At 43.0% G+C, this 22,439-nt stretch overlaps 2 protein-coding genes across 2 annotated transcripts; both read left to right on the forward strand.

Moving 5' to 3' along the window:
• Positions 1-756: 756 nt before the first annotated feature.
• On the forward strand, positions 757-5,676 carry LOC137261176 (uncharacterized). Its single transcript, XM_067798882.1, has 7 exons — positions 757-1,132; positions 1,636-1,812; positions 2,190-2,364; positions 2,747-3,029; positions 3,269-3,373; positions 3,989-4,246; positions 4,850-5,676. Exons 1-7 carry the CDS (start codon positions 895-897, stop codon positions 5,150-5,152), a joined length of 1,539 nt encoding a protein of 512 aa, XP_067654983.1. The 5' UTR covers positions 757-894; the 3' UTR covers positions 5,153-5,676.
• Positions 5,677-14,967: 9,291 nt separating this feature from the next.
• LOC137261229 (uncharacterized) lies at positions 14,968-19,783 on the forward strand. The gene is made up of 7 exons (XM_067798940.1): positions 14,968-15,198; positions 16,233-16,409; positions 16,703-16,877; positions 17,103-17,385; positions 17,774-17,878; positions 18,484-18,723; positions 19,422-19,783. Exons 1-7 carry the CDS (start codon positions 15,039-15,041, stop codon positions 19,737-19,739), a joined length of 1,458 nt encoding a protein of 485 aa, XP_067655041.1. The 5' UTR covers positions 14,968-15,038; the 3' UTR covers positions 19,740-19,783.
• Positions 19,784-22,439: the final 2,656 nt, after the last annotated feature.

Below are 22,439 nucleotides of genomic sequence, written 5' to 3' on the forward strand. Positions count from 1 at the left end.
TATTGTCAACTTTTCCCAAAGGTTCTTTCATGAGCTGCTGCTTTGTGGGTGTTGCACAGGATTAGACAAAATGCTCTTTCCAAATTGTTCTCATGTGGTGCTGTCCTACCAAATCTATACGTGATTGATCAGATGTGTTATTTGTTTCAGTGTCTGATTGTTGTAAAATACAGAAGACATACGGATTGTCACTAAGGACCGAAGAAACTACCATGTGATCAGTCCGGCCTGCCCTCATTAACCTAGTCACGGCGAAGTCAGCAACATCTGGTTCATTTCGACATCTCCCGTTCCTAATGGTAACTATAGTGAACTGGGCATGCACGTAACAGATAAATCAGAACTGTTTACAAGTTTGAAAAATGAAAATATTCCGCCTTGAAGGAAACAGTAATCACTGTCGCTGATTCCACTCCGTCCAAAGGCAGCCCGCAAGTGGGAATCGAACCGGGTGACGTGCGGTCGTTTGAACCATAATGCTACTGCACTGCCCAGTGTAAGGCAAACTAAATTATGTATTTTAAATATGAATTTATGAATACAAAAATAATTTCTGTACTTATAGTGTAGTTTACCTGATGTATGTGAACATACAATCGGGGTCACGTGGTGGGCGTGTATACACAGTGGGGATCACGTGATGGTATATGTTTTCACCTCAGTTCGATTATAGTGATTTTTTCACTGAGATATCAGGACTTCGGCAACTGTCACACTAACCCTTGTGTATGATTACTGACAGTAAAGTCTGACGGCATTCGAACAAGCACCAGCCGCCATGATAGGTAGATAAGGAGCCATGGTCTGTCATTGTCAGCACTGTAGTCCGGATATGCTTACCAATACAGAAGCAGGACTTTTTTATCGGTCAAACCACCTGCGTCACGTGTTCCTATGACCTACTACAACGGCATTGTGACCACGCCTTGTGTGAGAGTAGTTCCACGCCATTCAGTCGCTTCGCAGCTCAGGATGTGGAACGTTGTCTTTGTCGCTGCCGTTCTTAGCTGGGTCACGTGTACCCTAGCGGTCACCCCCCACATTCTTCCCCCTCTGGTCCAAACAGGACCAGAAGCAGCACTTATTATTACCCCGGGGGCGTATCTGAAGGGAGAAGTATATGGACCGTTAGGTAAGTTCGTGTGCGTCGACAAGCTGAACTTAAAGCCATGCGTACACCGCAACTATATAACACAACACGTTTGAATTATCAGTTGATACAACTGCAGAAATATAATCTTGATATACTAGATATGCTTTATATATGCGTTGATATACTTTTAAGTAAGACGTTGATATACTTTTAAGTAAGACGTTGATATACTTTTAAGTAAGACGTTGATATACTTTTAAGTAAGACGTTGATATACTTTTAAGTAAGACGTTGAATAAATGGTGTTTTACGCGGCCGTGACCAGTATTCCTGTCTGATGGCATAGCTCTGTGAACTCTGTACATAACCGAGTTTGTATCAGACAATCAAGTGATTGACATGATGAGAACTGATCCAAGCAGTTTGAGACATGCATGTGATGCTGGAGACGAGTTTGGACACGGATGTTCCTGTGATCATGAGGAAGGAGAGGCCGGGGTAGACGTCGGTGACAGTAACAAGAGGTGTTGTATTTGTTACAGGAACTAGGATCCAACAGTCGACAGACCTGAAACTCTGGGTCGTCCTTCTCGGGGAGTTCATCGATGACCTTCCAAATCCAGTAGAGCTGCCCAAGGGCATAGCAAACGCTACTGCGCAGCTCCGGAAGCGTGGAATGATGTCTGATAACATATTCCTGGCTGGACACAGTTTAGGAGGTAAAATCTCAGACGCCATAACATATCCCAGTGAAAGAGCACCGACCTCTCTATCGGTTAACCTCAAAATCAGTCCACTTGTACATGTTATCTACTTGCCTTACATCGTCTTACCTTGCTCTCAGTCTTTTTGTTTTTCTTACGGTGTCCAGCTTTTGCTAGCATTCTGCTTACCCCGTATGAAGAGCTATATTGCTATGGTTATGTTCTCGGTTCATAATGAATTTTTTTAGTATAACTCAATAGAAATAGAGTAGAGATACCATCTCTGTTCACGTTTTCATCTCGACCGCAACTGATTGTTGACCAAGAATACCAAGGACAGGACTCTCCTGATAAACTTCAGCAATTCATCCTTGTGTATGGTGATTTGTCAGGTGTCTTTGTGGGTGAGTATGGGAAATCTCATGCACAAGAGTTAAAGGGCATCTTGCTGTTGGCGTCTTACCTCACCAAGGGGAATCCCCTGTCCCAGTATCCTCTTCCTGTCCTCACTATCTCCGGCGACCTGGACGGCATGGCCCACATCACCAGGATCGCCGACAGCTTCCAGTGAGTGATTGCTGACCGTATTGATAGTAACACTATGTGCTCTACTACGACACAAGTAACGTCTCTTTGCTTTAACCTGTTCCCAAAGCGTCTACACTTCCCGGGCTCGACTCACTATGTTTCAAAATAACCTATTCTGGTGTTCCCCGCTGTAATAATGCTTGAATATTTCCACATCTGTAATCTACAATAATTTGCAATTCGTGATGTAACTGAAATATGTTATTTAAACCGCCGATTCAAACAGACACTTGATGTGTAATAGAAACCCTTCTTGGATTGATATCTCCGGCAAATGGAAAGCCGCTGAGCCGAGACGCATGAACGCTGTGTTAGAGGATATCCACTATCGCATAAAGACCACATGTGTCGTTGTCCGCAGGCAGCTGAAAGGCGATGTCGCCAAGAACACCAGCGCCATGTACCGCACCCCCGTCATCGTCATGTCTGGAATAAACCACGGCCAGTTCGCATCTGGTGAAATGACTCCAAGCGTCCTCGAGAAGGACCTTGAGCCGGAAGTGAACCTGACGACTGCGCATGAGATCATAGCTCGGCACTGTAACGATTTCATGGTGGCAACTTTGAAGCAGCCATCAAGTCAGGTGATGACTGCTCAGAAGGCCTTGACCACGGCATACAAGAACACCAGCGTTATCACAGAGGTAGGACTGTTGGATGAGATTAGTCAATACTAGTATATAACTGTATTCACTAACCTATGTTCTATGAAAAACACCACATTTCTTGGGTCCAGGCATTTTTCAGATGCATTGTACACAAATACATCAACTGTTCCCAGCCATCTTGGCATATTACAGATCCGTTTTCTGGTCGAAGTTATATTGTTGGTGTGAATCGAAAGTAGATATTTCTCCGATGCTAAGTACTGTTTCGCTTCCAGCCTCTGATCCAGATGAAGGCACTGGACGAGAATGACCACCTGGTGTCCGGATGGAGCATCCAGGCACAAAAGATCCTTGCTGACAACGTGCTGCCCAACCTCCAGGTGAATGTTACGTATGTCAGACCGTGTACACAAACAAGGGAGCATGACCGGGTTACATACATCAGCGGATCCTGTTACTGGCACACGTGCTATATAACACAACATACCTGACACACCAGTTGTTGTTGACGTGAGAGACAATCTGTCGGGGCATGACGACATTAAGTTATGCCATTTACATATACAGACCCGACACTTCACACCCCCAGAAGACCCAACACTTCACACCCGCAGAAGACCTACCACACCGCATCCACAGAAGACCCAACACTTCACACTCACAGAAGACCTAAGATTTCACAACCCACAGAACACCTGGCACTTCACACCCGCAGAAGAACTAACACATCCCATCCACAGAAGACCTGACACTTCACACCCCCAGAAGGCCTAAGATTTCACAACCCCTAGAAGACCCAACATTTCACACCCACAGAAGACCTAACACATCGCATCCACAGAAGACCTGACACTTCACACACCCAGAAGACCTAGTACCTCACATCCACAGAAGACCTGACACTTCACACACCCAGAAGACCTAGTACCTCACATCCACAGAAGACCTGGTACCTTATGTTGCATTAACGTTTTCACTGCATTGTGTTTGTAAAGGTGGTCAATAGTGTCTATGACTTCGCGGAGTTTGGCCTCTCGAGACCAAAGGTAAACAAGACAGGGTCGGACGAAGCATCTGTAGCAACGTATACCTACGTGGACGTCCCGTCTAACCCGATGGACGTCTCCACAACGCCCGACTCGGCCCTGCAGCTCGAGGTGAAGATGAAGTCCCGCGAAGCAATAGCTGGAGCAGCGACCTCTGGTGGCGAGGCAGTCACAGACTCAGTCGGAAGTTGCAGGGAGATAAACGAGGTAAAGCGGAATTCAAACACCAGGTGTCAGTTGATACCCCCCCTCATGTTTATAGCATCTCAGATTCAAGTTTAACACGACAAGCAGATGGTGCTGACTAAATAGGATGAGAAAGGCTCAGAACATCTCTGCAAAATGACGTTGTTTAAACACATCCAAGTAATGTGATAATGACACTGAAGTAATGTGACAATGAGGTAGAAACGTCTTCTCAGCACAGTAACCGCTGTAACGTCTTAGAAGCATGACATTAACGCCTCAGATTTGTGACATTAAGGTGTGTAGTATGCCAACAGCATGATAACCAAGTTGTAACGTCTCAGTAATATGATATTAAGGCGCGTAATATGTAAACAGCATAAGAGAATGTATTAACGTCTCTGTAACATGACGTTAATGTGTGTAGTATTTAAACAGTATGATAGTCAGGTATTAACGTCTCATTAATATGATATTAAGGTGTGTAGTATTTAAACAGTACGATAGTCAGGTATTAACGTCTCATTAATATGATATTAAGGTGTGTGATATGTAAACAGTATGATAGACAGATATTAACGTCCCTGTAACATGACAGTAATATCATGATGTATCTGAGTGCAGGCCGCGCTGAAGCTGGCTGTTAGTTCCTCCTCCCTCCAAGCACAGCATCGGTATCGGACACGAGCTGTGCGACCGGTGGTTTTGAAGAACGACACCAGTATGAAGACTGGAATGGAATGGCTACCAAGTAAACTCCAGCTGACACAAACAGATCATGCCCTGGAGGTGACTTCACCCTCCCTGATAACACCAGTGGATTTCATTATTTCCTCTCTGGCTGGGGTGTTCTACTGCAAACTGTTGTCGCCGTATCGCGCAATGGAGTGGATCTATGTGGACTCGCTCAGGAACCATACTCTCTGATGTCGATGCTGTTCTGGGACGTCGATGTCGCTGACCAGAGACACATCCTTCCAGTGTTCCGGTATGGTTGCAGCTACCCCCGTGTACCTCCAACACCACTACTTCATGTATAACAGCCGTGTGTCTCTCGATATGGTCTCAATAGAACTGCAAGTGTGTCCAGTTTTGTTACGTCTGTTTTGTTATGTTTTATAGTGAACTCTACATTGTTTTATTAGAATCCTTCATCATACAATTGAATTTTAATAAAGATGGATGCTGTTCAAGTTATATTTCTTCAAACCACCGGGTGTCAGCGCCTCATACTGAATGACAGAAGATCCCCGCCATGAGCTTGTTGCAATATTGCTAAAAGCGGCTGAAATCTATACTCATTCACTCACTCACTGTCGTAGTAACGTTAGCACAAAGTGAAATTTTGTACTGTTTTCAGCTTATGTTGTGACGTCATGACTGTTGTACTGAACAGACGAGTGGTGTATATTCTGTAATTTAACCAATATTAAAGGTGATCCTTCATTTGCTGTCAGTTGTTATAACTTTATAGCGACATCTGAACCATATAATTCTATTATCAGTTCGGACGCATCACAATCGACGTATGTTACGGCAACCGACCACGTTGTAGTTGATCATTATATACACATTTTATACACGTGAAATATAGCATATGCAGATGTTTTTAATTTTGATATTACATTATTAAAAAATCTGAAATATCCATGCAGATATTGATGCCAGTGAACTGTGTACCACCAACACAAACACGTGTGACATCCATCAATGTAGTCACGTGACCTTTGTTAACGATTTCAATGCACATTGTCCACTATTTTACAGCAAATTGGTGACATCCGTTATGACCAAGTGAACCGTGTGGACAGACACCCTAGGGACAGAGATATTATACCATCCAAAAAAAACCCACACAAACAAGAAACGCAAAGACGAGAAATCTGTTGCGAAAATGTTGTATTTTCAAACATGTATAACTCGTCCACAAATGGACTTTAGAGCATGAAATTTTACACCACTTTAGAAGAAGATAATGTCTATACAACCAAGTGAATAGTTTTAGATAACGGAGACGCTGAGCGTGATGATGACGACGAAGGCTTTCCTGGCACTCAGACCAATCTCTTTCAACCTGTTCCGTACAGTTTGACCTGATATCCTCTGAAGTCCAGGCACCCTGGCTGCTGTGCTCTCACCCGGGGCAGTACGATCACTGTACTGGTAAACACATATAAGAGGATCCACGACCTGACAAATGACCCCAATTTGCATACTTGGGAACGCCCCACAGAACGATCCACTTGACACAAAAGGGAGACAGGTTGTCTGATAAATATCGAGAAGTTCATTTTCCCCGTGCGTTTCACGCATGAATTGTTACAGCACACTCGATTTGGGAACAGGTACAATCCCAACAAATTGAATCAACACAATATACTGAGCACACATGTTTAGGACCACCGATCCATTTCACGAAGCAAATGACACTTTCCTGGGGCTTTTTTAAACAAAATTGTTGAATATCTAAAATGCTTGTCAATGCCCCAATCATCTATTTGTCTTCGTCTTAACTAAAGGTTAGCGTGGAATATCAGTATCTTATGCCTGAAATTGCAGTTTTACCATTCGAATGAATATGCGGTGTTGTTTTAATGGGTAAAGTTGACTTTTCGTCTGCTAAATATTAAATAGATAATAACTACATATAGTTATTTGTGTTTCATTTAACCTTTTAATATGTTAAAAGTTATCTGTCACTGAATGGTGGTGGCTAAATCAGAGTAGCAAAGGGGAAATATTTTATCCCATAATTTTGTTCTTATTTCTCTGTACGGGCTGATTTTCGTCCATAATTCCGCTGGTGATCGACCGGGAATACATGTCTTGGAAATTTATATAACCGGTTCCAGAGAAATGGTTAGTATTCAAACAATATTTCCAAATTTCTGTCATGTTTATATTATTGTCACCAAAATTGTGTACAGAAAACTGAAAATACCTTTTGACATCGATAAGTCCGTGAGAAATATCTTTGTACACAAATTCGTCGGTTTGGGGATTACTCCGTACCAGACTCAGTAGATTTATCAGTGACTAAACAAATATAAACTACAGACAACTCACCAAAGATTACTCTTTTTATGACAAAGTATGGGAACAGTAAAAACCTGATATAGTATGTGTCAATTATTATACAAGACACAACAATGCTGGAAAATTGGGCGGACTTACTGATTTATGCTTTAATTATCACTCTCTGAATCAGTCTCGGTGTCTGAATCACTTGCAAATCCTAAGTCAATCACTACTCTGTCAATTTCCCTTTCTACTCCGATTTCGCGTTGCCAGTAACCATCTTCAATTGTTTTAACATGTTTACAACATTCCGACCATTCTTTTGCACCGATTGCAGACATCCTTTCATTTATGGCAACTCTTAAGGAATTTTTTGTGAACTGCAAGTTTTGTGAACCGACATAATTTTTCACATTTGCCCAAATTAACTCAATCGGGTTTAGTTCTGCGTGGTATGGAGGGAGACGTAGCACATCATGACCATGTTGCTTCAACATCGTGTCTACTCTGTAGACAGGGCCCGATTTGTTGGATTTTGCAAGAAACAATAGTTCGGCTTTAAGCATTTTCTCATCAAATGAGATATTGTGCCTTTGTAGCTACGCTTTTATGTCATCTTTTCTGTTGGCGTTTCTCGGACATTTGTCCACTTGCTTGCTATGATATAGTGCATTGTCCATAACGATGACAGAGTGCAGTGGAAGGTTTGGGATCAACTTTTCCTGGAGCCCTTTGGAAAAATTATCAAAGTTCATCTCGTCATGATAGATTTCGTCTGCTGATTTGAGTTTGGAATCAAAGACAAGCAAAGCATTTGGAACAAAACCGTTTTCACACCCTGCAGGAACCACAATAAGCCGAGGTCCGGTGCCAGACGGAGGTTGAACCCCATTTATTACGACTTCACCCTCAAGTTGCCAACACTTTGGGACAATGTGGTGTACATGCAACCATGTTTCATCGATAAAGATGAGTGTTCGATTTTCTTCTCTGTATTTCTTTATTGCACGCAAGTATTGCAAACGCTTGGAAACAATGTCTTCACGTTCCATTTAAAGTTTACGGTCTGACTGCGTTTTTCGCCACCTAAACCCCCTGTCTTTGAGATTTTCGAAAACTTTCCTTAGAACCCTTGTACTTCAACTGGCACTTTGCCATATCATACATCGTATCCAGAGTGGGTAGTTGTTTTTCTATGCCATATAAACTTTGTACAAATTGACGGACTGCACACCGGTCGAAATCATCAAGTTTGTAACTGCAAGTCTTGGGTATGCGCAACGTGGTGGGACTGGTAAATGTAGGTCCACTCCTACCACCTTCTGCCTTAATGCGCTTTAAAGTTGCCGTTGAGAGTCCAGTAGCAAGGCTACTTTGTAAAAGAGAATCTGCTTTGGTTGCACAATTGTTGTCCATATACATGATAACATTGTTTGCTATCTCCCTTAGCTGAGAATGAACTATTTGCCCATGTTTTCCTAACTTGGACATTTTTTACTACAACTGAAATCTGTTTAACAGTATTGAGACAGATGTAAACCAGTAGCGAGACTGGTGTTACACAGTAGCGAGACAGGTGTTAATCAGTAGCGGTGTTGATTTCATGTCACGGTTAGCATGTATTGCACGTGCATAATCGTCAAGCTACCTGTAGCAGCCAAGTGTACTCGCCCAATTCGTTGTACCGCCTCTCTTGTCACAAATGCGTTTAGTGCGCAGGATCACCTAATATGTGTCTAGCAGTAGTAGCCAATCGATCTTTGGTAGATTAACACCTAGTCTCTGAAATGAACATATTTTACTGAAAAAAAAACGTTGATAGTGAAAAACAATAATATAATGAAGTGGGACCCTGAGGCTTTCTTCATTTTAGACTAACAAATAGTCTCTGAAATGAACATATTTTACTGAAAAAACGTTCACAGTGAAAAAAAAAATATAATGAAATGGAGCCCTGAGACTTTCTTCATTTTCATGAAGCTAAGGAAATCTAGACTTGCCACATTTTCTAGACTTACCTGGGCTTTCATGGATATATAGACTTCAGGGTCTGTACGACAGACTAGATCTTTGGCTGCAGTGGCAACTCGAGGTCTGCCAGGACGGGGACAGTCATTTGATATACCTATTTGGTTGCAACAAGCTGCAAGCCACGATATCTTGCTCAGACTATTGAAGTGACATTCAGGCGCCTGGCAATTCAAGATTGGTAATCTCCAGCATGCATTTTTTCAGTGGCGATGTTCCGTGTCGCAGAGTCAAGACGTGATGTAGTGATTTGACCATGAAACCCCTTCAAAACGAAACCCCTTCTGAAAGTAATCTGGATTTTTATTGCCAGACAGCTCTTTGCTGAACAATTTCAACTGGAAGGTGATTTCTGTTGTGTTGTGGCGATGCCTTTTTCATCCTTGTAGTAAATCTCATCAAAATCAGCATTTTCAGGTAAAATCGATTACTTACATGTGCAATGCAATAAAATCATGTTATCTACACTTTTTTTTTACTTATTTTAATGATTGTTTAAACACAATAGGTAATTAATAGATTATAAAAAATCACCTATTCGTTTCTTTTTTAAATAGTAATACTATATAATTCAGGTTGCGAGCTTGAAGAGAATGTTTAGAACAATTACAAGTAAATAGGGCTGAACCCCACGTCATGAGGATAGGCATATGTCTTTACAAATGATTTAACTGATATATAGATGACCTCCAGACAATGACTCAGAAATGCCAACAATGAAATCTACAAATTTTATCGTTTTTCTTCAAAAGGTTGTCAATATCAATAACAAATTCAAGCTTCAATATATTATCCATGCAAGCGCAATTTTTAAAGGAAATCACCCCAAAGTTTCACCGCAGTCGCATGGATCGTGTTTCGTTTTGGAGATACGATGATCTCTGTTGACCAAGTCCGCGAGCCTGACCATCCAGTCCCGGTAGTCGAACCTTAAGGCAAGCGTGGGTTATTGAAGACAAATTCTACCCCGGATCAGGCCCACTAACTAGGCCCACTAACTTGGTTCACTCATGTCGATGCTCATGATGTTGATCGCTGGATTGTGTGGTTCAGAATCGAATATTTACAGACCATCGTCGTATAGGTAGAATATTGCTGATCCAACCCAACCAGTCTACCACATCATAATTCGATCAATGAAGACACACATTCTTCAAGTCATCCGTGAGAGGAACGTTTTCAAGTCAAACACTGGCGGAACTCAACTACTAGTCACACACTAGTACATCTCGCGTACATCATAATCTGGATTGCATCCTAGTCACACGTGCATCATAATCTCCATTACATCCTGGTCTCACGTGCATCATAATCTCGAGCACATCCTGGTCTCACGTGCGTCATAATCTCCATTACATCCTGGTCTCACGTGTATCATAATCCAGAGGACATCCTGGTCTCACGTGCGTCATAATCTCCATTGCATCCTAGTCTCACGTGCATCATAATCTCCATTACATCCTAGTCTTACGTGCATCATAATCTAGAGTACATCCTGATCTCACGTGCATCATAACCTAGAGTACATCCTAGTCTCGCGTGCATCATAATCGTCATTACATCCTGGTGTCAAGTGCATCATAATCTATAATACATCCTGGTCTCACGTGCATCACAATCTAAACTACATCCTATTCTCACGTGCATCGTAATCTAAAGTACATCCTGGTCTTACGTGCATCATAATCTAGAGTACAACCTGGTCTCACGTGCATCATAATCTAGAGTACAACCTGGTCTCACGTGCATCATAATCTAGAGTACAACCTCGTCTCACGTGCATCACAATCTAAACTACATCCTATTCTCCCGTGCATCATAATCTGAAGTACATCACAGTCTCCCGTGCATCATAATCTAAAGTACATCCTGGTCTTACGTGCATCATAATCTAGAGTACAACCTGGTCTCACGTGCATCATAATCTAGAGTACAACCTCGTCTCACGTGCATCACAATCTAAACTACATCCTATTCTCACGTGCATCATAATCTGAAGTACATCACAGTCTCCCGTGCATCATAATCTAAAGTACATCCTGGTCTTACGTGCATCATAATCTAGAGTACATCCTGGTCTCACGTGCATCATAATCTAGAGTACATCCTGGTCTCACGTGCATCATAATCTAGAGTACAACCTCGTCTCACGTGCATCACAATCTAAACTACATCCTATTCTCACGTGCATCATAATCTGAAGTACATCACAGTCTCCCGTGCATCATAATCTAAAGTACATCCTGGTCTTACGTGCATCATAATCTAGAGTACAACCTGGTCTCACGTGCATCATAATCTAGAGTACAACCTCGTCTCACGTGCATCACAATCTAAACTACATCCTATTCTCACGTGCATCATAATCTGAAGTACATCACAGTCTCCCGTGCATCATAATCTAAAGTACATCCTGGTCTTACGTGCATCATAATCTAGAGTACAACCTGGTCTCACGTGCATCATAATCTAGAGTACAACCTCGTCTCACGTGCATCACAATCTAAACTACATCCTATTCTCACGTGCATCATAATCTAGAGTACATCCTGGTCTTACGTGCATCATAATCTAGAGTACAACCTGGTCTCACGTGCATCATAATCTAGAGTACAACCTCGTCTCACGTGCATCACAATCTAAACTACATCCTATTCTCACGTGCATCATAATCTGAAGTACATCACAGTCTCCCGTGCATCATAATCTAAAGTACATCCTGGTCTTACGTGCATCATAATCTAGAGTACATCCTGGTCTCACGTGCATCATAATCTAGAGTACATCCTGGTCTCACGTGCATCATAATCTAGAGTACAACCTCGTCTCACGTGCATCACAATCTAAACTACATCCTATTCTCACGTGCATCATAATCTGAAGTACATCACAGTCTCCCGTGCATCATAATCTAAAGTACATCCTGGTCTTACGTGCATCATAATCTAGAGTACAACCTGGTCTCACGTGCATCATAATCTAGAGTACAACCTCGTCTCACGTGCATCACAATCTAAACTACATCCTATTCTCACGTGCATCATAATCTGAAGTACATCACAGTCTCCCGTGCATCATAATCTAAAGTACATCCTGGTCTTACGTGCATCATAATCTAGAGTACAACCTGGTCTCACGTGCATCATAATCTAGAGTACAACCTCGTCTCACGTGCATCACAATCTAAACTACATCCTATTCTCACGTGCATCATAATCTAGAGTACATCCTGGTCTTACGTGCATCATAATCTAGAATACATCCTGGTCTCACGTGCATCATAATCTAGAGTACAACCTGGTCTCACGTGCATCATAATCTAGAGTACAACCTCGTCTCACGTGCATCACAATCTAAACTACATCCTATTCTCACGTGCATCATAATCTGAAGTACATCACAGTCTCCCGTGCATCATAATCTAAAGTACATCCTGGTCTTACGTGCATCATAATCTAGAGTACAACCTGGTCTTACGTGCATCATAATCTAGAATACATCCTGGTCTCACGTGCATCACAATCTAAACTATAGTATTCCCAGAAATTATTGAGAATCATGTTGCGTGATGTAACTCATTACGTTTATTAACTTCTGGCGTTTTACTTACATAAACATGTTAAAACATCATCCTTTTACAGTCTCAATCTTGTTTTAGTACTTTGTTCGACCTCCTCGCTCAGCAATGCATGCCTGAATACGCCTAGCCACACTACCCATCGAAGTTTGTAGGTAATCGTGTGACAGGGTATCCCAATATTGGACCACCTCGGCCTTCATATCTTCAATATTTCTCAGTCCCTTTTGGTTTATTCTGTCCTTCATGACTCCCCACACATTCTCAATTGGGTTTAGGTCTGGGCTGTAACTGGGCCAGTCTAAAACTTGAACATTTTCGCCCGACAACCACTGTTTTGTGTAGCGCGCAGTGTTTTGGGTCATTATCATGTTCAAAAATCCAATCATCTTCATACAATGTTTGTGCTGTCGGAAGAAGGTGACCATTTAGAATGTCAACGTATCTTTCTTTTGTCAAGTTTCCCGCGAAAACACACAATGGCGTCACTCCGCGAGCCGATATGCCACCCCACATGTGAAACTTCGGGCTATGTTTTGGTCGCTGGTAGATAGGTTTGACAGTATCTTTGGTCCATATTATTAGGGAAAAGCCAAACAGAACTTTCATCCGAAAAGAAAACATTATCCCAATCTTGATTTTCATGAGCCCGACACCAGTTTAAACGTTTTTCCTTTTGTGCATCTTTCATCAACGGCGAGGGAATTCCACGTTTTTTCACCCAATTAAGTCTCTGTAATTCCTCCCTGACTGTTTCATTGCATACCTGAGGACTTCCTCTGCTAATCATTTCATTTCTGATGTTCTCAACACTTTTCAATTTGCCCCTACTCACAATCTGCCCAAGTCTTCGGCGATCCACAACACTGAATTTCCTAGGCCGACCTGCCCCTGCTTTGTGCTCTATCCCGGTTCCTGTTTGAATATTCTTCAAAGTTCTGTATACTGTAGACAGAGGAATACCATGTCTATAAGCTAACACTTTAGCATCAGCCTCACCCCTTTCAAAATCATCTAGAATGAGCTTTCTTTTCTCTCTTGCTGTAAATTCTGCCATGTCAACACAGGAAGCCGTCTGCTCAGACAAGGGAGATAACTCTTGACGTAATGAGCTGCCTTCTAAGCCTTCAAGAGTTGTCTCCCTTATTTAGTATGCTTAGTGCATAGTGAAAGCCCTTTTTCCACTCTTAGCATCATTAGAAAAAAACAAAGATTTTCTCAATAATTTCTGGGAACACTGTACATCCTATTCTCACGTGCATCATAATCTGAAGTACATCACAGTCTCCCGTGCATCATAATCTAGAGTACATCCTGGTCTCATAATCTACAGGTCTCATAATTACATTTTAGTCTCACGTTCATCATAATCTAGAGTACAACATGTTCTAACGTCCATCATAGTCTCGAGTACAGCAGAGTCTTCACCTGTACTGTAGTCTTATAGTCTCGAGTGCAGCAGAGTCTTCACCTCTATTGTAGTCTTATAGTCTCGAATGCAGCAGAGTCTTCACCTGTATTGCACTCTTATAGAATCGAGTGCAGCAGAGTCTTCACCTGTATTGTACTCTTATAGTCTCGAGTGCAACAGAGACTTCACCTGTATTGTACTCTTATAGAATCGAGTGCATCATAATCTTACCTGCATCCTAGTGTCACATGTATCCTGATATAACATAGACCACAGTCTCACGTGTAACAAAATACCGATGTGCATCCTAGTCTCACGTGCATCATTGTCTCGCTAGTCTTCGTCTTAGGTGCATCATAATCTCACGTGTACCATTGATTCACGAGCACCATGGAGCAAGCCTAGTTGGCAGTACGTGTGACTCACATTGTCTTAATCCGATAATACACTCCCATTTATACTCTTGACTAGCATTACATATCTGGAATGGTAAACGCTTGACCCAAATATGTAAATGAAAGCGGTCATTTTCAGAGACTCTAGGAATGAAGTCATGCCAAAAGTATAGGAGGACAGGCTGAGAGTTATCAAATATTTTTGTGCCAGGATGATCAGCTGATCAGCTATATGTTCCCAGTACACTCAGACAACAGTGGAAATCTAGGACGAAAGTCATGTTGTAACCTCTGCCAGATTCCAGTTTCCCAGCCTTATCAATTTACATAAGTAAGACATTAAAACGCTCCGACAAGACCCTTTTGTCTCCCACAGTTCCCAACATGACGACGGCGACAAAGCTGTTGCTGCTAACTTCAGTCCTGGGCGCGGCCCTCGCAGTCACCCCACACATCTTGACCCCGCAGGCCAAACAGGCCCCAGAGGCTGCCCTAATCATCGTTCCCGGGGCCTATGTGAAGGGCCAGCAGTACATCCCTCTAGGTAGGTCAAGACGTGCCACAATACGTGCTGGGTGTTCTGTCGTTACATGAGCCCCTATATACCCTTTTGTTGCAGTGTGTTGCTACATGTGCCCCGATACATGCTGGGTGTTCATGTGATGTGCCACTACGTGTGCCTCGGTACATGCTGGGTGTTTATGTGATGTGCCACTACGTGTGCCCCGGTACATGCTGGGTGTTTATGTGATGTGCCACTACGTGTGCCCCGGTACATGTTGGGTGTTTATGTGATGTGCCACTACGTGTGCCCCGGTACATGCTGGGTGTTTATGTGATGTGCCACTACGTGTGCCCCGATACATGCTGGGTGTTTATGTGATGTGCCACTACGTGTGCCCCGATACATGCTGGGTGTTTATGTGATGTGCCACTACGTGTGCCCCGATACATGCTGGGTGTTTATGTGATGTGCCACTACGTGTGCCCCGACACATGCTGGGTTTTTATGTGATGTGCCACTACGTGTGCCCCGACACATGCTGGGTGTTTATGTGATGTGCCACTACGTGTGCCTCGGTACATGCTGGGTGTTTATGTGATGTGCCACTACGTGTGCCCCGATACATGTTGGGTGTTTATGTGATGTGCCACTACGTGTGCCCCGATACATGCTGGGTGTTTATGTGATGTGCCACTACGTGTGCCCCGGTACATGCTGGGTGTTTATGTGATGTGCCACTACGTGTGCCCCGATACATGCTGGGTGTTTATGTGATGTGCCACTACGTGTGCCCCGGTACATGCTGGGTGTTCACGTGATGTGCCGCTACATGCGCCCCAATGTATGTAGCTCATCCTAAGGGTAGGCCAATACACGTGCCCTTAAATATACTCTTGTTTCAGGTGGACATCATTTTGTACCTCGGTCGATCTAATGTAATGACAGATGGATGCATGGGCAATTATGTACCATGACATTTCTAAAGACAGTTAGTAACTGTTGTATGTGGGTCTTTGTAAAGGCGAAGTGTTAATGGGACGATGTCATTAAGACCACGTCTTTGTCCAACACAGGGCAGGAAATACAGAGGTCGTCTCCCCTGAAACTCTGGGTAGCTGTTCTAGAAGGGTTTATCGGAGATCTCCCGAATCCCATACAGCTGTCGGGAGCTGTGACGGACGCTATTGCGCAGCTCCGGAAGAGCGGAATGACGTCAGACAACGTCTTCTTGGCAGGACACAGTCTCGGAGGTATTACGTCAATTTGCTTTTGTCAGTGTTAGACTCAGGCGTATGAACACGATAATCACACTCGCCGGAAAATGTTTTACATATTCACAGCAATAACAGCAGCGCCCTAAAATAAGCAAGTCTGCCTTCTATGCAGTTTGAATGTTGTCAACACATCTCCCTTTGAGTAAGGGGTATCTGTTTAATGAAAAATTGAAACTCGAGTTTTGTGAGCAAAACGAACATGCAGAGGTCTTGGGATTGGATTACCCAAAACTGAAAATCTAAATCAAACACATACTCTCTCTTGAAAGGTGTCTTTGTTGGAAACTATGGAAAGTCTCATGCCAAACAGTTAAAAGGCATCCTGCTGCTGGCGTCCTACATCACCAAGGGGAATCCCCTGTCCCAGTATCCTGTTCCTGTCCTCACTATCTCCGGCGACCTGGACGGCAATACTCGTATTACCAGGATCGCCGACAGCTTCCAGTAAGTTCAGTCCCATATCGTATCCATTCACAAAAGGTTGTTGCAGCAACGATTATGGAGATAATATCACGGAATGATCTTCACGAAGACACGATCCATAATCTTCACTTGCACAGTTTTCCACATTTTACTTGTGGCTGCTTAACATGCCTCATGTCAACTTAGGCAGGTCTGACTAACCCAGCTTACGCCTGTTTAATATTACGTGCGAAACGTGTATTCCAGAGAGTTGCAGAGCGACGTTGCCAAGAACGCCAACGCCATGTACCGTACTCCCGTCGTCATCATGTCTGGCATCAACCACGCCCAATTCGCTTCCGGCACCATGCCCTCCGGGGTCGTCAAGGTCGACCTTCCCGCAGAAGTCAGTGAAACAACAGCGCACAACGTGATTGCGCAGCACTGCAACAACTTCCTGGTTGCAACGCTTCAGCAGCCGGCGACCGACGTCACGAAGGCCAAGGCCGCCCTCAAGCAGGCGTATGACGCTACTAGTCGCATCATGAAAGTAAGAGAGTTTAGACATACAACCTGTAAATGTGTGACAAGCTAAGCTATGTTGTTTTATTATACAAATCAGAAGTTCAATCTCTTGTAAATGAAGCCGTTTACTTCAGTCAACAGTTTCTGTTCTAAACTAGGTTTTGTAAACATATTCCACAATGTTTAAATGTACTGTTTACATGTGAACTAATGCATTGTATATGAAATTCGTAACGTTGAAAAGAGTATTGCCAGGAGTACAATAAATGACGAAACTCTGTGAAATTTGGCGAACTCTTAAGAAAACTTAACACCAAAACGTAGCCGTTTCAGATGCGTTATACAAACACATGCGTTTTTCAGCAATTCGCATAACGTATCCCTTATCCCCATAATCCCTTTTCTTATCGCAGCCGCTGCTCACCATCAAGATCCTGGACATAAATGATCAGAATATGTCCGGTTGGACCATCCAAGCCCAGAAGATGTTGCTAGGCGACATTGGCAAGACGCTTAAGGTAAGGCAATTACGTCAGTAGTGCATAAGCGTTCCAGACGTTCGTGAGTCGATGGCGATGAATACATATTCTTGGATGACAACTTCTTGTTCAATGCACAGAGCGGCGGTTCGATGTATAAGTCGATGTATGTATGTATAAGTCGATGTATGTTCGATGTAGACTCACACTTCTAACTATGTTGGTAGGTCGATGTATAAGTCGATGTATGTATGTATGTATAAGTCGATGTATGTTCGATGTAGACTCACACTTCTAACTATGTTGGTAGGTCGATGTATAAGTCGATGTATGTATGTATGTATAAGTCGATGTATGTTCGATGTAGACTCACACTTCTAACTATGTTGGTAGGTCGATGTATAAGTCGATGTATGTATGTATGTATAAGTCGATGTATGTTCGATGTAGACTCACACTTCTAACTATGTTGGTAGGTCGATGTATAAGTCGATGTATGTATGTATGTATAAGTCGATGTATGTTCGATGTAGACTCACACTTCTAACTATGTCGGTAGGTCATCAATAAAGTAACAACTTGCGGAGTCACATTTGCGAGATGAGAACGTAAGAATCACGAAAAGGTTATCTGATGTGAAACAGGTAACCAACAAGGAGGAGGGCGAGCCTTCCTTTTTGCTGGCAAGGGCAGACACAGGCACCAACATCGTCGACACCGTCACTCATGTATCGATGCCTCTCAACCTTATGGATGTATCCACAAACAAAGCTTCACCTGATCAACTCGAGGCCAAGATGAAGACACGCGAAGCAGTCGTAAAATCTATGTCGGGGGTCAAGGCCGGAGCTGGTCCTACCATCACCTGCAAGGACATCAATGAGGTGAGAGACTTTTCCTCATGTGTTCATCTCATGTCGCCCATATAGCTGAATCTAAATTCGTCTTCATCCTGCAGACAGCAATGTTAAGCCAAAGACAAACTGTAGCGCAATAAAGAAAATGGTCTGTCCTCCTATATGCGCGCAAGCGAGCAAAGGCTGGCAACGTTCGAAAAATCGGTTCGAAAAATGTGTTTAATATCTCCTCCCAGGGCTGTACGCTCAGGTTTCCAACCACATCTTTAATAATTGTTTACGTATAATGTATTTTATTCAGCGTTTGAAGCTCCTCTCATGGCATATCAATTCATTCCTCGCCTCCATTAACACCGCCACTTTTCCAGTGTTTCACTGGAGATTGTTGTATATGGTCTGTCACTGTTTGGAGATTGTTGTACATCGTGTGCCACTGTACGGAGATTGTTGTATATGGTCTGTAACTGTATGGAGATTGTTGTATTTGGTTGTTACTGTATGGAGATTGTTGTACATGGTGTGCTACTGTATGGAGATTGTTGTACATCGTGTGCCACTGTACGGAGATTGTTGTATATGGTCTGTAACTGTATGGAGATTGTTGTATTTGGTTGTTACTGTATGGAGATTGTTGTACATGGTGTGCTACTGTATGGAGATTGTTGTACATGGTATGTCATTTATCGGAGAATGCTGTAGTTGACGTGATGATCCTCTGTTCACAGGCTGCATTCCAGCTGGCGCTAAACTCCTCCTCTAGCGTGGCGAGGACTCGCTACCAGAAACGTGCAGTGAGGAAATTTGTTTTCAAAGACGATGTTAAATTTAGCACTGGTATCCAATGGGTGGGGTGGAACTTGGACCTTAAGGAAACTGCGAATGCCCTGGAGGTAACCTCTGCCTCCTTGGTGACAGCTGCCGACGCCTTCATCTCATCTTTCGCTGGCATGTACTACTGCAAGCTGCTGGCGCCGTACCGTGCCATGGAGTGGATCTATGTGGACTCACTCCGAAGAAATACCTCCCCAAGCCTGTTAGGATGATGAGAATTGTGTTTGAAATATCTTTTAAAGTTAATATGTTATAATGAATGAGTTTCCTCTTTTGATTGATTCTTCTAACACAGGTTTTAAGTGATTGACCAGGATTAGTTACATTTTTTATGTCGAACAAATGTTCACTGTTTCCTTCATCACAAATATGACCCCATTATTATCATTATTATATGGATATTTATATAACGCTATAGTTTATCCCTTCGTAATGGAAGGTCAAGGCCACTTGTTTTTCCCTCGATCTCTGGATGTCACTCTCAACGGCACATCACGATCACCTTGATCTAATAGGGTTAACACCATCAGTATTATGACATCAGGGTCAGGGTTAATGATCTGCGTCTACGGGCTCTATACAGGGTTAATGTCTCCCCCTGGAGGTACCATCTGAGGTTAATGGCCTTCTGGTGGCTGGCACCAACCAGGTTAATGGCCTTCTTCTGGTGGTACCATTTGGGTTAATGACCTTCTGGTAGCACCATCTAGGGTTAATGACCTTCTCTTGGTGGTACCAACTAGGGTTAATGGTCTTCTGGTAGTACCAGTTAGGGGTAATGACATGCTTCTGGTGGCTCCAACGAGGTTAATGGCCTTTTTCTGGTGGCTCCATCTAGGGTTAATGACCTCCTGGTGGTACCATCTAGGGTTAATGACCTTCCTTTGGTGGTACCAGCTAGGGTTAATGGTCTTCTGGTGGTACCAGCTAGGGGTAATGACCTGCTACTGGTGGTACCATCTAGAGTATATGACCTTCTTCTGGTGGTACCAACTAGAAATAACGACCTTCTGGTGGTAACAACTAGGGTTAATCACCTGCTTCTGATGTCTCTGTGTCATTTAATTGGTACTGCCAACCATAGTTTCTGGTAGACTATCCGTAAATGTCGTACTTCTGGAACCGCTTTTTCACAGCGTATTACTGTAAGCGGGATGTGTGTGGACCAACAGAAGACCAGACACTGGTTACAGGGTGTGAGATTTGTTCTTTATTGACAGACATCCCTGTGTGTGCAGAAGAAGCCACGTTTTCTCGAGGAACATTCTGTCGTTTTAAATCTGAAGTCTGTTGTACTCCGAGATGGGATCTGATTGTCGTCACGCGCTAATATGTTTTTTGCGTTTTAAAAGAGGCAATGAGTATTACGAACCGAGCAAGATCTACAAGTGACTATATACATGAATCATGTTTCGTTTTGGTGACACTGACATGTGTCAACGAAGTCAGTGAAACTGACCACCCCATCCCGTTAGTCGCCTCTTATGACAAACATGCGTTGTTGAAGACTTCAAGGTGGGGTGAATCATGTAACTGAACACAGCCCGGGAACATAATGTCGGCAGGTTTAAGAATTTAACGACAAGACACAAATTGTAAACAGATGAGTGGAACCTACCTGTGAGGTAGAATACACATTTCCAGTCGGATACAGAGAGCAAAACCGAGACAACATACAAATACCAATCCGATCCATAAACAGACACACTTTTACCCACAACCTCCATATCACAATCCGATTCATAAAGACACACACATTTTCACCGGGAATCTCCAGATCACAATTCAGTTCATAAAGACACACATATTCCCATACACAACCCTCAGATTCGATCCATAAAGACACACTTTCTTTCACCCACAACGTCCAGATCACAATGCGATCCATAGAGACACACATCTTTCACAACCTTCAGAACACCATTCTTTTCCCACCGAGGTTACTCCTGTCATGTCTTCCCTCTTAACCTCTGTTCTAATACGGCCATATTTAGTGGTTTTCGTAAAATCTGGCAACATGCATTATCTCCCTTCTTTCAATCCAATCCGACCACGTGTTGCATCGACTTAAAGCCAACTTCCCTTAAACCACAAGCCCAGGATCACAATACGATCCACAACGACACACGTCGTTTTTTTGGCAAACTTTCACATTCACATCCTTGAAGACTCATAAACTTTCAAGTCGACCACAGATTGTACTTCAAGTGGAACGACAGTGGTGGAACATAGGTTCAGGTCAAACAGTGTTGGAACATTGGTTCAAGTCAAACAGTGGTGGAACATAGGTTCAAGTCAAACAGTGGTGGAACATAGGCTCAAGTCAAACAGTGGTGGAATCCAGGTCCAGGTTAAACTGTGGCATAACATAAGTTCAGGTCAAACTGATGGAACATTGGTGCAAGTCAAACAGTGTTTAACGTAGCTACAAGTCAAACATGGCTTAAAGTCCCATCATGATGTGGGGGCATTCAAAACGCATATGCATCATAGCCATTACGTGCATCATGATCTCACGTGCATCACAGACTCACGTGTGCCTTAATCTTTCGTTCATCATAATTTTGAGAGTATTTTGGATTTCTCTTCTTTCAAACCTTGCCTTCTGTGTCTGGGCCTATACTCGTTGTTCACATATAGAACGACGTCCTACCACCACCCACGCTCCCGAGACCACGCCAAAACGTACACAACTGTAGTATGTGACTCATCTAAATCCGATAATACACTCCTAGTGATAGGCTTGACTAATATTAGCGATAAAAGTTTGATAACTGTTGGGGTTAAATCGCTTTGAAGTAAATCATTTTCAGAAACATAAGTAAAGACTTGTAAAAAATAGTGAAATAAAGAGTTTTGTATCCAGGTTAGGGCGACGATCAGGGGAATGTATCAATAGATCTAAGTGACGA

The sequence above is a fragment of the Haliotis asinina genome, chromosome 14 (genome assembly GCF_037392515.1).
Source record: "Haliotis asinina isolate JCU_RB_2024 chromosome 14, JCU_Hal_asi_v2, whole genome shotgun sequence".
NCBI classification, from domain to species: Eukaryota; Metazoa; Mollusca; class Gastropoda; order Lepetellida; family Haliotidae; genus Haliotis; species Haliotis asinina.